The following is a 17,370-nucleotide window of genomic DNA, read 5'->3' as shown; positions in this document are numbered from 1 at the left end:
GGCATTCATAGGTAGTTTACATAATCTACACCTTACTAATTTTAGTTAGGTTGACTCCTGGGGTAAAATGAAGGTCCCTTCAGCGCCCACAACGATTCATGTTTAAGATGCATCAAAAGCCTGCTGTGTGTTCTTTAAATTTTCTGGCTCCGATACGATATTTTTAGGTAATGGCATTTAAAATGATTTGTTTCTAATTACTGTTTTTGATGTTCTGAACAAATTAGTCTAACTCTCAACCTCTAGTGATTTAGTGAGTGCAGCAATTTCATAATATGAAAAGCTGGCTGAGAGGAAAAAAAGTCAGTAACTGTTTAAGACAAAAAAGAACAGCCATAGGAAATACCAAGTGATGATCAGGAAAACAGTTTTAACTCATGAGTTTAAATAATGCTTCTGCAGGAAAACTAAAGAAGCTGTCAGTTCTGAAGGTGGATCAGAACAGACTTGCCCAGTTGCCGGAAGCAGTTGGGGACTGTGAAAGTCTCACCGAGTTAGTTCTTACGGAAAATCGTCTCCTGGTGAGTGTGGTTTGACATTACCATGAGGATGTGTTAGGGCAGATCCTGATGACTGGCAGCTCAAGTGGACCCAGGGGGAAATGTCCTCAAGTCTCACCTCCAAGGGAGCCTGGAATGCCCCAGGTGGCACCGAGATCGACAAAGCAGCACCTAGGCTCCGCCTGGGAGGGCTCCTAGTGCAGGGCTTGGGGTCTAGGCGCTGAGCCGATGCCTCGGGTCCCAGTGGGGGGGTGAGAGTCACTTACTGACCTGTTGATGGCGCTGTCACAGAGCCCGCAAGGGACATTGTTCAGGGACTCTTGGAACCAAGTAGGAAGAGCAGAGACATGGTGGATTGTCAGGACAGGCCCTGGCAGCTTGGGACTGAGGAGTGCTCTTCATGGGAGAGCCAGAGAATGGTATCTGATAAATGTTTGCCAAGACTGCTGCTGATTCCATCCCAGAGCTGGGCGGGGCATCCCCAGGGCTGCACACTTGGCCCGGGCCTCCTGTCACTGCCAGGAGAGCAGGCCTCCGATGAAAAGAGCAAAGACAGACTGCAAGGGAGGAGCGAGGCTTGGGGCTGGGGGAGTCTAGCCTCGTCTTTCCCCAAGCTCTCTCAGCAGCATGCCAACTTCTGCAGGTGCGATCCCAGTTACCAACTCTTCCTGTCCCCCAGATAGTTATTATAACAATTATAACAGTAATACTCACCCCTGGCAACATTGGTTGTGCTGAAGAGCATTCCTCTCCTCTCTGCTAGGCGTTGCTCTGTTTGTCTTTGATTTTATTTCTTTGAAATATATCAACAAAAATTCAACATATTTCATTTGACTCTTCCCCAAGCGATGATTATGAGCATCTTATATTCAGGAAAATGTCCTTATTTCTTTTGCATGATAGTCCATGCAAATAGGACTTTTTCAGTTGTTAGAAATACGTGGTCAATCAATAATAAAAATGCTATTTTTTTTTCAGACCTTACCTAAAAGTATTGGAAAACTTAAGAAGCTGAGCAACTTGAATGCGGACAGAAATAAATTAGTGTCTTTACCAAAAGAGGTATGTGCTAGAGTATTAATGTGATAGTAATTATGAAGAAGAGATAACATCAGCTAAAGGATCAACATGCTTTTTAATGTTTAAAGCCATATGTGGCACTTTGTGAAGGAATGCTTATAAAGCAGCTTGGAAAAACTTTTATCCAAGAGTGATTATCAGTAGTATGAAGAAGAGTTTGAAAAAGTGAATTGATTAAATTTTAAATGAAGAAATAGGTTGACACTTAGACTTGACATAAAATGGAGATTCATTGGCATAAGTGGATAATTTGGGAGTTTAAGCAGGGGTAGTGGGTGACCTTGGGTTTGATTGTTGAATTTGGTGTGAAGTTAAATCTGGTCCCATAGTCATTATAACAGTGAATCTCCATGGAGCTATGCTTCTGGGCAGAGATTTCCACTCCTTCCTGACTGAGATGAGACTTGGTAGAGAGGAAGGCCGGTTGGAGCCACAGCAAGCTACAGCTCCCAGGATGTTTAGTTTTCTTGTCAGCACTCCAGCAGGAGCACAGAGACAATCACCTTCCATTGTGGAAAGTATCTGTGTGGATGTATCAGATGAGCACTTGAATTTTGTCACAGGTGATGGCGGTGTTAACTGTGAGGAGGGAGCCCACACTAGGTCAAAGGAGGTTCTAGAAAGCTTGGTGAAGAGGCTTGCTTTCCACTGGGAACTAGAAGAGCTTGATTGGAAAAGGGTCTGACAAGGCATGATTTCCTTCCTTCCTTCCTTTCTTCCTTCCTTCCCTTCTTCCTTCCTTCCTCCCTCCCTCCCTCCCTTCCCTCCCTCCCTTTGTCATTCAACAAAGCAGTTGGTGAACACACTGTGTCTTGACCAGTGTTCCTTTCAGCATTCTCGTCCCTCCCCTTGCTGTCTTCATTTTCTGGGGTGTGCATTGGATTCTTGGCTGCATTCTTTTCTCCTTCTTCTCTTCATTCGTCTATCCCTCTCCCCTTGACCTTACTCTACCCCCTTCCAAGTAATAGAGCCTAAAACTAAGTTTAGCTTCCCTCTCCCCCATCAGCTGAGCTTTGGTGAGACTTCTTTGCTGGGTCCTCACCTAAAGAAGCTATTTCCTGTCTGACCTGATCTCTGGTCTGGGGCTGTTTTCTTCGTGCTTCTCTGTGTTGGCCCTTCCAGTATTGATGTCAGGGTGATCTCGTCTGAACAGCCGGAGCTGAGGCCGCTGTTCCCTTGGGCCCCATCTCGTGAATGGCCTGGCCGGTTGTGCTTCCTTCCCTCCTTTGGGCTTTCCGCCCACAGTGCCCAGTCTTTTCTGGGGGAGCTGGCCAGCTCTTCCCGAGGGGAGGCAAGAGTGTATTGGTTATAGGTTGGCCCACTTTTAACCTGATATATCCTTAAATAGGAGCCCTGGCTCCAAAGAATGACTCGTCTGTCTCTGACAAACTGGAACAAAAATGATTCTGTTCACCAAAACATTTTGGTTCCATTCCCTAAACAATAAAGCAAAACTCAGCTGATACTCTGAGCACTAATGTTCCTCTTGCTGAAAGGCACTTGTAGATGGCTTAGATACTTGTAGAATGGCTCACACACACACACACACAATGCAGAAGTGAAAGATTTATTTCTTCTTGCTCGGTGCCGTGCCCTGCACTAGGTGCTTTCAGTGAGCTGACTCACCGGCCCTAGGTGGTTGGGAGGATTTCCTCCTCGTGCACACACGGATGTTACAGCCTCTGCCCTGGCTCACAGAGCGAGCAGCAGATGACACCAGGCTCCTTCTACCCCCAGTCCAGTGGGCTGGGCCTGGCCACTCAGAACAGAGAACTCAGTAACTCAGTCTGAGCCTCAGTCACACTGTTGACTCGTGAGCTGGAGAAAGGGCAGGAGCTTGCTTCAGGAAGAAGAGATCAAACTACCTTTAGTTAATGGAGCTTAGGTGTATTTTCAACACATGCTACATGTTCATTCCTGGTTTCACCCCGACCCCAGCTTTTCTGGACCCCTTTTGCATTCTCTTCCATGGGTACACATTCGAGACAGTCATTATGAAACTTACCACCCCAACACGAGTCCTCTCTTTTTCTTTTTCTTTCTTTTTTTTTTTTTGTTGGTTGTGGGGCTTGAACTTGGGACTGAGCACTATCCCTGAGCTCTTCAGCTCAAGGTGAGTGCTCTACCACTTGAACCACAGCGCTACTTCTGGTTTTCTGGTGGTTAATTGGAGATAAGAGGCTCACAGACTTTCCTCTCCAGGTTGGCTTTGAACTGAGATCCCTTAGATCTCAGTCCCCTGACTTGCTAGGATTATAGGTGTGAGCCATTGGCACCCGGTCTTCTTTTTATTTTTAAGAAATAAGTCATGTGTTGTCTGATAGGAGGGTTGTACCTAGTACCTGCTGTGTTTGTTTCAGTTTACTACGACAGTTCTGCTGATGTGAAAAGTAAAACCCTGCAACAGCTGTCTAACTTCTTTGCATTTTAGCTATCACGTTCTGCCCATTTCCTGTGGACTCAGAACTCGCTTCATGGCTTTAGAAATGACAGGGAATGAAGGCTGCACCTTTTCCTCCTGCTTCCTGATGAAGTAGAGAGTGGGTGGGTTTTCAGCAGTGGGATCTTTTCTAACCCAGCGTCAGCCCTGCTCTCTCTCTCCCCCCCCCCCCACTCACACAGCTCTGGGAATAGGAATGCTGCTGAGTTCCTTTCCCAGTTCTGTTGTGGGTCACATGTGATGCCCAGCAGAACTGGCTCCAGTGCTTGTCCCTGGTAGCCTTGGCTTAGCAGCTAAACTGCCAAGTGCTCCTGACCTCACATTGTGTTTCTGTGGCCTAGTAGCACCATTGTGTTGTGTCTCTCCATGTAGCAATGTGACAGGTCTGTGTGTGTACACGTGCATTTGTGCCTGTTTGCACACACATGTGTGTCTGTACATAGATGCACACTAACTCTGCCTGCACAGCTGATTCTATTTGGTCAACTCCTGCACTTTTCTGATTAGATTCTTTCGAAAGTTTATTATTTTCTCTTGGGACAGTTAAGTTGAAAGATGAGATACCTAAATCAAAATGCCAAGCAATTCACTTTATGCCAGAACCCAAATTGTATCAATTGCCATTGGTTTGATGTGCTATATAGTTCTTTGCATATTTTGCTTTTTATTTTTTTTTTACCTTGATGTCATTGTATTTTGTCAGTTTTATGGCTTCTTAGTCTGTAGCAACATTAACATGTTTATTTTTCCCAAATGGTTGAGGGGAAAATGTTTGCACTGTTGGGTCACAGTAATATATTCTGTGTGTGTTTTGTGATGTTATATGTAGTAAACATTTGCAAATCAATGAATGTCTTTTGTTTTCTTAATTGTTAGCTGCTTGGAAATTTAGAAAAGTCAGGTAAATTTGTTATCTTGTAAGTATTGTTCAGACCACACTTGTATTTCTAACTTGTATTTCATTGCATGAAGGTTCCAATTGGCTGACTGCTTTGTGTCTCCTTCATTGTAAAAGATTGGCATTAGTTCTGATTTCTATTTAATGACTGCATGGCCTGGAACTCTATGTTGTGTGTCTTCCAGACGTTTTTTAGGGTATTCCCTCACAGAAGGACGCTCTTCCTGTAAAGCCATTGTTAGGTTGCTCCGAGTTCTGAAAGGCATTACTGAGCACTTTTCCATCCTCACTGAGTTGCAGTTTGTTGGCATGACTCTAGCTTACACGGGAAAGCCAGCACTCACTCTGTTTGCCGCACAGGGCATGCTTCTGCATTTTCAAGCCACTTATTTGTGTCTTTTGTTTCTCATTCTGTTGTTAAGTATATATGTTTCTGAGAAAGAGAGTTCCTTAGACACGCGTATTTTTGAAGGTGGGAAGAGATTGGCAGTGATTGACTCAGGACGACAGGAAGTGAAAAGATGCGAGGGAGCCCCATGGGGCCATGGGAGAGGGTGAGCCGGAGCACTGATTGGCCACCCCACCCAGAGCAGACTGGGACAGAGACACTGGCTGGAGATCATACAATATATGACATGTGATATATCTATCTATCTATCTATATATATATATATATCGCATGTATAATAAATACACAGAGTTCTCCAAATTGAGTCCGTTTTCTTTGCATTGAGTCAAAATGAAAGTAATCTTGTTCACAATTGTCTGAAGAGACAAGATAGAATTTGCAAATAAAGGCTTTTTAAAAAGAAAATCCAAGGTACCTGTAGATATTAATTCCTTTTAAATCTTATTCAGATATTCACATATATCAACAGTGATAGACTTTATTTGGTAATGATCTTTCTGCCCTTTTATTACACTTTTAAATTGTGATTTGTTTCTAGTATGTTCCAAAATGGAGATAAGACAACGCCTAAGAATATTAGAATAATATATACATATATATATAGTATTTCCTCATATTTCAAGACAGAGAAAGCATTTCTAAACTTGGAAGAGGAAATAAGTCATAAGAGTAACAACCTGAAAAATAGATTTGTGATCTACTAGTAAATAAGAACAAGGGAGTAAGAAGACATTTACATTTTCAAATGAAGGAGATTTCTCTTCATCTCTGTTAGAAATCCCTTCACATCACAGAGAAAGAATGCACCCACTATAGAAAGGTAGACAGCGCTGAAAAGAAATATGATACACAGAAGAAAAAAAGTAGAAATAGCTCTTAATGTGAAACTTATCTCTAGCTCATTGGCATTTACAAAACAATACAAGCATTTTAGCCTATCAGGTTTCCAGGATTTTAAGTAGAGAATCAGATGTGGGTGAGTGTCCAGGGTTGTGCATGCTGTGCATACTGAAGTCATTAGGGCCTCTCTGAAAGGGAGGTGGGGGCGGGGTGGTAGTGGTGGGGGGTGGTTATGTTATTAAAAGCTCGTAAAACACACCCTTTTCGTAGAAAAACGTCCAGGGTTGTACACTAAGAACAGAGAACAGTGCACAAGAACACTTGTCACATTTTGTGCAGGAGCAGCTCATCTGGTCGAGGCTCCATACAGAGCATGTCCAGACACAGAGAACGTGGCCAGGCACTGGGCCAGTGCTCTCCTGCCTGTTCCTGCCTAATTTGCACCACTGTTCTGTGAGTATGGGGAAATCACTACTGATACCCATCCGACTGTGAAACCGAGAGCTGCCCCAAATCCCACAGCAAAGAGGAGGCAGGACCAACTAGCAGCAGCAGGCCCAGAGGTTCGTCAAATAACCCGTTATCATCTGTAGAAGGAAATGCGAATGTGATTGGTAAAAGTAATGACGTGAGAATAAGTGCTTGGTAGCGTCTGTGTCGAAGGTCACGGCCGTTGGCCCTCATTTCCTGAGTGTGTGTGTGTATAATCGCAGATGCAGGACGGTAACGCTGCATAGTTGTACCTGAAAACGTTAATACCGATTATGTCTGTTAGGAGTTCAGTAGTCGCTTTTCATCATGCTTTCCTATTTTTTCCATGTTTTTTTTAAAAAAAATTTTCAGTCAGCATAAGCTGCTTGATAAAAATCAGAAAAAGAATAAAAGAAGAAAAAAAATACCACAGCTGTTACTGAATGTCAGTGGCCAGTGACTCCATAAATACCAAGGCCACACGATGCCCCAAGTGTGTGTGATGCTGGGAACATTAGAATGATCTTCCGTGGAGACACAGGCTTGGCGAAGTCCTGCAGGAGAGTGCACGCTCAGCGTGTACTCTGTCCAGGTTTTGCATCTTGTATTTTGTGTTACGAGTACAGGGAGGAGGCTGCTGAGAGGCAGTGAACATCTCTGCCATGGAGGGCAGCTGTTGGGCGCAGTGGGATGTAAGCGGACAAGGCTGCGTCACTCTTGCCTGACAGGCTTTGTCTTTGTGTCACCAGACCCGAGTGTCTCCTCCAGGTTTTGTGTGGCCCGCAAGCACTGAGTCATGTCTGTCTCCCAGAGCCATCCAGGGCGCAGGCTCCGTGGTGGTCTGCAGGCCTGTCCGGGCAGTGGGCAGCGTGTATCGCTGGGATTTAGCACAGACCCCAAGCAGCCACGCAAGGATTTTTCAGTACATTCTGTCATTCTCAGAGAATCCAGGTCCAGCCCCTTGCATTCTGGGAAGGTGCTATTATGTGGTTTAAGGGAAGTTTAAAAATATCAGCTTCCAACATAACCGGTAATAAGTTATTTCAGCAGTGACTCTGCTTCCCAGAATTTCTAGTGCTGAAGACATTTTACCCTGAAGGCCACTGGTGAGCCCTCAGATTCTCCCTGTGAGCCTGGAAGAGAAAACACAAAGGTGTGAGGACACTAGTTGGTAGGAGTCCCTCACTAGTTTCGACAGTGGGACATGAAGGTGAGCTGGGGGGAATGGAGCCGCGCCCGCACCAGCCGGGCTCTGGGTCCCCGGGGTGCCCAGGCGCCGACGGGGCTTTGCTTCCTGGACAGATGCTCTCTGCCGCGTTTGTTGGGTAGCTGTGAGAGCGAGCGTCTGCAGTCCACACGCAGCTGTGTGTGTGTGATGTAACATCTGCTTGTGGCTCTGTCTGGTGAAAGTAGCAAATCCACCCCCACAGCCCAGATGATGGAGTCGCCCCCCAGCCCTAGTCTGTGGGGGTCTCAAGGCCACCCGCCCAGCGCCCTCAGACGCTGACGGGAACTCCCCCTTTGCAGTTAGGCTTCTGATGACTTAATAACTTTTTTAAAAGCCAGAATTTTGTGCCATCCTTCATGTGGCGGAGCTGGAAGGAAGCTGTGTTTGTGCATTTGCCTGGGACAGCCTGTGCTCTGAGTGACAAGGCATCCCCTGTCCATCCCCAGCGCATGCTCCACACATGGACAGTAGAGGTCAGGAGGTCACCACTGGCTTTGACAGCCAGGGGCCCACAGCTGCGTGGCTTCCCACAGGAGCGGAGACGCGAGAGGGAGGAGAAGGACTGGGGACCCTAAGCACAGCAGACAGATCTCTCACTCCCGTGAACTCGCACTGTCCCTCCGGGTATTTAAGGAATATTAACTTGTTTTGAACTTTTAGAACCCCTTCTGACTCACTGTGAATTTTTGTTTGCTATTCAAGAACACAAGTTGAAAATGGATATCCATACAGTGCGCACAGTGTAGCAGCTGTGCACCACTCAGGGGACAGCGAGGGACAGTGGGGTCAGTACAACTCAGCCCGTGGCTCCCGGGCTGGTCGTGATGGTGCCTTGCGTCCTTTGGGGTCTCATGGGTGGGGAGCCTCGTGGAGGAGTCTGCACCTTCGCTGGGTGCTGACGCGTGCAGGCCCATGCGGGGCGTCCCGGATCCTCATCCCAGGCCCCTCTGCTGGGCGGGTGAGGAAGCTTCTCCAATCCCTCCTAACAGCGAGCTTTGTCATGACAAGCTGAGTTGCAAGAAAGTTCTGGCTGACAGTCCTTAGGAGGGTCGAGGTTTTGGTGATTTCCTTCCTCAAGGACATGGACGCTCTGTCTGACCGAGGCTGGTATTAGTGCTCCTCGTTTGAGAAACCTAATGGAGAACTACCTTGTCTTCATTGCTGTGTTGGCAGACAGGACTTTGGAGCAAGCACATAAACAGAGTGTATACGGTTAGCTAATGAGAACTTGGCCGGTGTCTGGCCACACATGGCTGTAGGCAGGGTGGGCAGCAGACGCTGGTCAGGACCCTGGCTGGACTGGACAGACATGCACAAATACATGCAATCAAGGTTTTTAAGATGTTTTTTCCTGGATGTGAGGCCGATCTGGCTGCGACATGTGTCACCCCATTGATCGCCAGGGTTGATTCGGCTGATCTGGCTGGCTAGGCGGGTGTCCCCTTCCTCCCTCACTGCTCCATGTGCGTCCCTCCCGAAGCTGCGCGCTCGGTCCAAGAGGACGACCATCCCCGATAGAGGAGGACCGGTCTTCGGTCAAGGGTATACGAGTAGCTGCGCTCCCCTGCTAGAACCTCCAAACAAGCTCTCAAGATGGTTTTTCCTTTATTGAGATTAAGCGATTCCACAGTGCTGTGGGATAGTGCTACTTAGCCAAAGCCACCAACACAGGTTCACCTTCACAAGGAGCGCTGTCATTACCATGGTCGCAAATGCTTATGAACTCTACAAACTGACACTACAACTTTTCTTCCACATCAGGTGATATGTACAGTTCCTTCCTTCTGCTTAGTGTCCGCTGTTCCCTCCTTCCCTCTCATTCCTCCCTCCCATCGCTGCCTTGAGTTGCTTAGTTCACTTCCATCCATGTCCAATGCAGCTGATGGGCCTCTGTTGTATTTAAGATTCTTAAGATTCTTGAAGAGACTTTTTATCGTTCAGAGTGTTGGACCATAATAAGGAAGGAAATATAGAGTACAGTTTATCACAGAGACCTATAATGTAGACAGATTTATTATATAGGCCAGTTTATCACAGACAGTTCTAGGAAGGCTTTACAGAGGGATTAGAGGACAGTTGGTTAATTTGGGTGACCAGCATGATTTTAAAAGGCAGAAATAGGAAAGGTGAGATAAAGCCGCAGAAGGCATATTTTACAGTAGAGTGAGTAAACCAGTTTGACTGGCATGTGAGCACTGAGAAGAAAGGCCGTCCTAGGCCTGTGCATGCCGGGGAGCTCTGGAGAGGTAGCTGTGGACAGGTGCTAGTCTCCGCTTTTACTGTGTGCTCTCCTTTTTATCCACTATATGCTTCAATACAGTAGCTGTGTGATTTCTGAATTGTTCATATTCTAAGGGATGAAATGAAAAGCTTGTGCCTGGAGCAGTTTCATTCTGATTCTCATTGTATCACATGTCTGTGTTGAAGCATGTGTGTTTTTAGAAAAGGGCCGGAGTCATGCAGATGTCACGGAGGACTTGAGCCTCTTGCTCTTCTTCCATACACAAGGCCTAGAGCACTCCTGACCCGTGTATCAGAGGGTCCTAGACGCCTCTGGAGCCTTCCTGGTCAGGATGAGGGAATGCTGTGTGCTGTGGAGTTGTGCGCACTGTGTCCGAGATCGAGTTGTTCTTCTTTTTGCTTCTTGGGCTTTCCTGACAGATGTGTTCCAGCAGATGTGTTTGGGGGAATTATTGAACTCTCGCCATCTTCTGCTTTGAAGACCAGATGTACAAAGTTCAGTTACCTTTAAATTATATTTTAAAAGAAGGTAGTAGAAGTTGATATGGTGTTGACGTGGATTAACACGCATTAGCAGGTTGTGACTGGGGAGACTAACATGTATTTGACACCTTCACTCTTGTTTTCTAATAAACTGTTGCTTTTGCATTCATCAAGGGAAAGTGCATATACTGAGTTGCTGTGTGACTGACCAAAAGCTATTGAAAGGTGCATGGTACCAGGCAGAGCCCTCCCCTCCCTTTTTATAGCTGGAGCGAGAACCAAGTGCAGGAATCGAACTGGGCGTAGTGTCAGCCGTCTCTGATGGCTGAGCTCCTGCGCCGGCAGGTTTGGTCTGTCTGGGCTTGTGTGGCTTGGGGAGCACAGCAGTCAGATGGGTGACAGCAGGGGAATACCACTTCTCTTCCAGAATGACATTCTTGAGTGGCCTCACGTATCTTCTCAAGTTAATGTATGTTTGGCATTTTGTATGACTGTGAGACGTGAAATCAAGTGGTATATGTTGTCATTATTATGCTGTTTGGTAAACAGAATGGCTGTCTGCCTCTTCCCTGTTCCCTCAGTGGGGAACAAAGCTGTGTTTTCTCTCCCACTGTAGATCGGCGGGTGTTGCAGCCTAACTGTGTTCTCCATGCGTGACAACAGACTGACTCGAATACCTGCAGAGGTGTCGCAGGCCACAGAACTGCATGTTTTAGACGTGGCGGGAAACAGGTAAGTGCATCCCAAGGGGCTTCGTTTGAGACATAACAAATGTGTGTGTCCCGGCCTGGTCTCTGCCTTGCTCCACATGACAGAACAGCCTGCTGGTTACATCACAGGCCCAGGCTCTAGAAGGTTCTTGAGTAATTAAGCCAGGAGGGGGACTGGTGAGGGTCAATCTTGTCCAAATGGAAACTTGTGTGGAAATGCTTTCTAGCTGGGAGGGGAGGAGCTGGCCTGAGGGAAAGGCACGGCCTGCCTTAGCTTCCCTCCGCTGGAGTGAGTGTGGTCCCGTTCAACTCGTGGTGCTTTGTTCTGTTGTGCTTTGAGATGGGGTCTCATTTATGTTGCCCTGGCAGATCTCAGATTCCTGGGGTCAAGCCACCCCACCTACCTGAGCCAAGTAACCAAGACTGCAGGCATTTACCATTATACCTGGCTGAAGGATTTTTTTTTGTCAGTTGTGGGGCTTGAACTTGAGGCCTGGGTGCTGTCCCTGAGCTCTTTTCCTTAAGACTAGCGCTTTACCACTTTGAGCCACAGCTCCTCTTCCAGTGTTCTGGTGGTTTATTGAAGTCTGACAGAGAGTGCTCACCTTTCTAAAGAGAATGCTTTCCTGATAGACCCTTAGGACCACTGAGAGGCTGTCAGTGCTCAGGGCTGACCTGGCCAGGTGGGGACCGTCTGCTGGAGTGAGCTGCCTGAGCCTTCCAGGTCACGGTGGGCGGGGGGGGGGGGGCGGTTGATGGTGGTGGTGGTGGTTGTAAACTGTTTTTCACCTGTTCTCAGAAAAAGAAGTAGCAGATTCTTGCACTGCTTGGGTTGGAGTGGAAAAATCTAATTAAACGTTGAGTTACCTCACTGTCACCCGAGTGCGCCCATGTATAACACAGCCGGGCCCAGGCAAAGGCCTGTGGAAGTGTTTAATCACCACCTGTTTAGAAGTATTGCCACTGGAACTAATAATAAGCTGGGTCACCCAGCCCGCCTTCCACAGCCTGCAGAAGTGCCACGCATGGGAAATGTCAGGAAACAGAGCAGACGTTTCTGTGTCTCCTCTCAGGCATATAAAAATAGCACTTGCCAAGCGAGAAACTGCAGGGAGTGTACAGAAACTTTGTTGGAGAGCAGAGAGGGTAAGTTCGAGTGGGGCCCGAAGCTGGTGAGCCCCCGGAAGCCCAGCACAGCGGCAGGGCTGGGAGAGGTGATTCTCAGCTCCCCTGAAATGTGCTCCCGCTGCACAAAGTCCGGCGTTTGCAACTCTCCTTGCAATAATAGTAGCGCCAAATGGCAGAACCAGTGCAGTGGGGATAGACTTTAGGACATTGAATTTTGTTCTAATATTAACTAAAATTTTTATTAAAAGTGAAAATTGAAAAGACAACAAAACAGTAGAGTCCATAACTGGAAATGAGACCCGGGAGAACCCGCAGTGCTGAGAGCCAAGAGCAGGGATGTGAATGATGGGAAACACTTTCACTTCTGCCTTCTTGTTCTCAGGAACAATACCGTGTGCTAGTCTGCCAGAATGGACACAAGTCCCCTCGAGGCAGCAGACCTGTGAGCACAGTGACTTTCACGCTAGAGATTTTTGGTATTGTTTGCTTTATTTCAGTGACTATCTTTGAAATGTTACATACTTGTGAACACTGTTTAAAACTTTGCTAAAGCTAAAATATTCCAATAACGGGTAACAACAGATACAACTTTAAATTGTGAGTTGTATTAAGCCATACGGTTATCATAACATTAATGAGCCAGCCACGTTTAGTTATTAAGAAAGGAATTCCTGTGGCAGTTCTGAAGCAAGGAAGGTCATGGGGGGCCCCCCCGGAAGGGAGAGGCGCGAGGTTTAGTTGCTTCTTCGCTCTCGTCCTTGGGCTGTGGGCATAGACAGTGGCCTCAGGCTTTTCCTGTCTGGGGCAGCGTGGTCCTAAATAGAACAGATGAGTATAGATGGGTGCGGTGGCTGCTGCTGTGTCTATACTAGGTACTGGAATAAAGAGAGACATATTATGAGCCTCTGGAAAGCAGGCTCTGTCTCCTTCCCGTTTTTTGGCTTGCAGCTGGACAGGGTCACCTAAGAGAAAGAGGCCCCAGTTGAGGCTCTGGGAGGTTCTGTCCAGCCCAGAGAATCTGTAGGCAGACAGGGGCAGGGTCCTCTTTCCTTGTGACCCTGCTGCCTGCGGAGGGCTAAGAAGGACTCGCGTGTGCGGTGACCTTGTCCAGGAGCGTGCACACTGGTGCCAGCACTTCATTTGAAGGAAAGCCTGTGGGTTAGACATTGTACAATCTGAGTTGAAATAAGATTATAGGACCTGCTGTTGCAGAGACTGGTAATTTATTCTAGCTTTTCCCATCCTGATTGTCAACCACAGAAGCTGTTATTTATTTATTACTGACGCTCGCAGAGCCGCTTCCTTCGCTCAGCATGCAGCCCGGAAGCCATTCATTATTCTGAATCCCAGTTGCCATGACCTTGTTTGCGTCTGTCTGTGTTTTGTGCCAGTTTCCAGGTCTGCCTTTTCCTTGTGCTGTCAGGATTAAGGGCGGTGCTGAGTCTCACTCTGTGCTTCTTGCCCAACACTTGAAACTTTAAACATCCTCAAATGTGTCAGTTAACACTTTCAAACAAACAGGAAGGTCTTCATGTTCTATAAAATGAAAACTGTGAGGTACTTGAAGCTTTCTCAATGTGTAATGGATTTGTTGATTTTTTTTTTTTTCTGATGGTCCTGGGTAACCCTGCTGCTTCACACATCTAGACAAATACTCTGCACTTGAGCTATGTCCCTTGTATTCTAACCCTACTAACATTTTGGTTTGGGGACAGATCTTGATCCCTTTTCCTGGGTTGGTAAATTCAAAGCCCTCCTGCCACGTCTCCAGGGTCAGAGAAAGGCATATACATGCTGCGTGCTGCCCCGCCTCCCCGCCTCCCCGCCTCGTTGGGTATTCAGGAAAAGAAAATCCTTGGCACATGCTTTTTGTTTTTTTTTTTTAAACTTGCTTGCATCTGAAAACATGTCAGACAGGTTTAGGGTGGGGGAGAAATAACTGCTGTACATCCTACGTGAGGACAGAGCCCAGGGGGGAGCTGGGCCGAGGCCTCATGCCCACAGTTCTCAAGGGGGAGAGGGGCTGCCACTGCACCGCACGGCATTAAGTTCCATCCACCTTAGGGGTGTTTCAGGGTTGTAGACCAGTGTGACCCTTGCATTCCTGTGTGGGGCTGCCTGTGCACCTTAGGGTACTGGGCATTGTTCCCACCCGACTTCCTGAAGGCCCAGGCTCTCGGTCCCCTGCCCAGGCATGATAGCCAGAAATGCCCCCAGATTCTGCCAAATGTGTCCTGGCTGAGGCCAGATGCTCTGAAGTAATATTTGCCAGTACCCAGTGTAAATGACTTTGAAAGGTTTACTTTGTATAAGCATAAATGTAAAAGTGATAGTAGGTATCATATTGCAATTTGTAACATGGTCTCAGGTGGTCTTTCTGATGTGGATATTACTGACCTGAGCCTGAGCAGGGGATGGGTAGAAGCCCGTGGGGTGTCCCAAGAATCTCCCTAGAGAGCACTTTTGCCTGCGGCCTTGAGGTCCTAAAGAGAGAAGCTATGGCAGTGCCTACCGAATGGTCTATGGAGGAGCAGATCTCGTACCAGAAATCACATCTTCTAACAATATCATTACCAAGCTTATCTCTTACCATAAATCACGTCCTCTAATAATCTCATATCTTACTATAAACAGCATCTTTTTGCCCTTGGAGCCCAGTCTGGAGCTGGTTTTCTCCCTGTTCTCATTGGTTCTTACTGATAGGGGCTGATTTCCTGATGGTGTCCCCTCTGTTTCCTTTCAGGTTGCTGCATCTGCCTTTATCGCTGACCTCCTTGAAGCTGAAGGCTCTGTGGCTGTCTGACAACCAGTCCCAGCCCCTGCTCACGTTCCAGACAGACACCGACCACAGCACAGGGGAGAAGATACTGACCTGTGTCTTGCTTCCGCAGCTGCCTTCTGAGCCTGCTTGTCAGGGTGAGTGTTCTCATGGCTACAAGAGCCAGCTGGGGTTCTGGAGCCCCTTCCTGCTCCCTTGTGTCCCCCACCCCACCCAGACAGGCAAGGTCCCTCTAGCCAGCCCAGGGAAGGCCATGCTTGGGCATCTCTGGGAAGATGGCCCAGTCCTTGCAGAACAAGAACCTCTTTATTGTGTCTGAGATTCTGTAAGCAGCTGTCTAGCTATGAATGGCCGTTAAGGCAGAGCATGTAGTACCCTGGAAAGGGCAGCGGTCCCTTAAAGTCGAGACCGGGAAGTGGAGGGTCGGTGGTCAGCCCCACCACACACTGTCCGTAAGCTGGGGGTTGGCGTGAGTCCTTATAGCGTTGTTCTGCACTTTAAAAAGTTATCCACACTCACGACAAAGTGCTATTGTAAATCTGTCACTGAGGGCTAGGATGATGGAAACTGCAGTGCTTTGGGGAGAGGAAGGTTCCCCAGTCACCCTGCCACTCAGCTCTGTTAGGTGAGCCTTTGAGAGTCTAAAAGAAAGGTACCAGCATCTACCACCTGCACCCACAACCAGTCAGAAAAGTTCTGAAGTAATTGTGTGTTAAAAGATTATGAAGGCAAGTGGAACCCTAATTACTTAGGCAGAGGTTAGAGGATCAAGACTTGAGGCCAGCTTGGGCATAAAAGCTGGCAATACTCCATCTGGGCCTGTGGATGAGCACACAGCTGTAATCCCAGGGAAGACACGGTGGCTGGACAACTGATGTGCCGGTCATCCAGTGACTTAGGGAGGCACAGGCAAGACCCCGCTTCAAACTAAGCACTGCAGAGAGAGGCGGAGCACCTGCCTGTGCAGGCAGACCGAGGCCAGCCCCAGGGCCGCCAGCATGCTGACATCTATTAGGAACCATTAAACACACTAACCTGGGAGATACTGTACACACTCTCGAGTACGACAACAGGTATTACTAAGAAGAAGGGAGCGAACCTGCGCAGGCCTTTTTCTCTTTGATTTTGATGTCAGTGTTTTTACACAAAAAACAAAGACGGGGTGGGGTGGGGTGAGCCAGTGGACTGTGCTCCGTGTGTGGCGCTGCCCTCCCGGCCCTCCCTCCGTAGCAGAGGGGCCTGCTGACGGTGCTTGTCCGCACAGAGAACCTGCCTCGCTGTGGAGCGCTGGAGAACCTGGTGAGCGGCGACTCAGACGAGGCCTGGAATGAGCGCACGGTGCACAGGGTCAGCGCCATCCGCTTTTTAGAGGAGGAGAAGGATGAAGAGGACAATGAGACGGTAGGGGCCGGGGCTCCTTGGCCCTCTTGGGCTGGAAGCGGAGTTTCCGTTTGTTCACCCTGGTGGCACACTTGCTGTGTCGCCCTGCCACACCTAGGAATATATGTATTTTAGAAAACGAGTCTCGGATCTTAGGAGTGCTGTCATAAAATGTAAGGCAGATGAAATTCTAAGATCCTTTTTTCTTTTTTGTCATGAGAATAGTTCATGGTGCCTCTATTTCCCTGTGATGGTTTTCTCACCTGCCCCTTTCTGCGTCCTTAAGATTGAGAAAGCTCCTCCCTCCCCACGTCCCCCTTGAATGAAATCTCTTCCCTTCCCCCTCCTTATGGCTGGGGCTCTGGGGCCCTCGCACAGCCCACATAACCTTCAGGTAGTCTAGCGCAATCTTAGCAGGACAACCCTGAGTCTCGTTCAGAAATCAGGAAGTCAGGCACTGGTGGCTCACGCCTGTAATCCTAGCTTCTCAGGATGCTGAGATCTGAGGATCATGGTTCAAAGCCAGCCTGGGCTGGAAAGTTCCCATGAGACTCTTATCTTCAATAATGTACTTTAAAAAAATAAAGCCAGAAGTGGTGCTGTGGCTCAAGTGGTACAGCCCTAGTCTTGAGCACAAAAAGAGGCTCAGGCACAGTGCCAGGCAGAGTTCAAACCCCAGGACTGGCAAAAAAAAAAAAAAAATCAGGACTAGATTTCAGAGAAGCGCTCACCCTTTCTTTCACCAGCCTTGCAAACATCCCAGAACCTGGCACTGCCCCCCCC

At 47.8% G+C, this 17,370-nt stretch overlaps 1 protein-coding gene across 1 annotated transcript in view; it reads left to right on the top strand.

The window, feature by feature from the left end:
* Positions 1–17,370, top strand: part of Lrrc1 (leucine rich repeat containing 1) — a 96,469-nt gene that overhangs the window by 59,611 nt on the left and 19,488 nt on the right. The window contains exons 9-13 of the mRNA XM_013019063.1: positions 403–521; positions 1,479–1,562; positions 11,207–11,322; positions 15,172–15,344; positions 16,472–16,608. Of these exons, the coding sequence (XP_012874517.1) occupies positions 403–521; positions 1,479–1,562; positions 11,207–11,322; positions 15,172–15,344; positions 16,472–16,608 (629 nt within the window). The remainder of the gene's footprint in view (positions 1–402; positions 522–1,478; positions 1,563–11,206; positions 11,323–15,171; positions 15,345–16,471; positions 16,609–17,370) is intronic.

Source organism: Dipodomys ordii, unplaced genomic scaffold (assembly GCF_000151885.1).
Source record: "Dipodomys ordii isolate 6190 unplaced genomic scaffold, Dord_2.0 Scaffold44, whole genome shotgun sequence".
NCBI lineage: Eukaryota > Metazoa > Chordata > Mammalia > Rodentia > Heteromyidae > Dipodomys > Dipodomys ordii.
The sequence above is the reverse complement of the archived record's forward strand: the minus strand, read 5'-3'. Positions and strand labels throughout refer to the sequence as shown.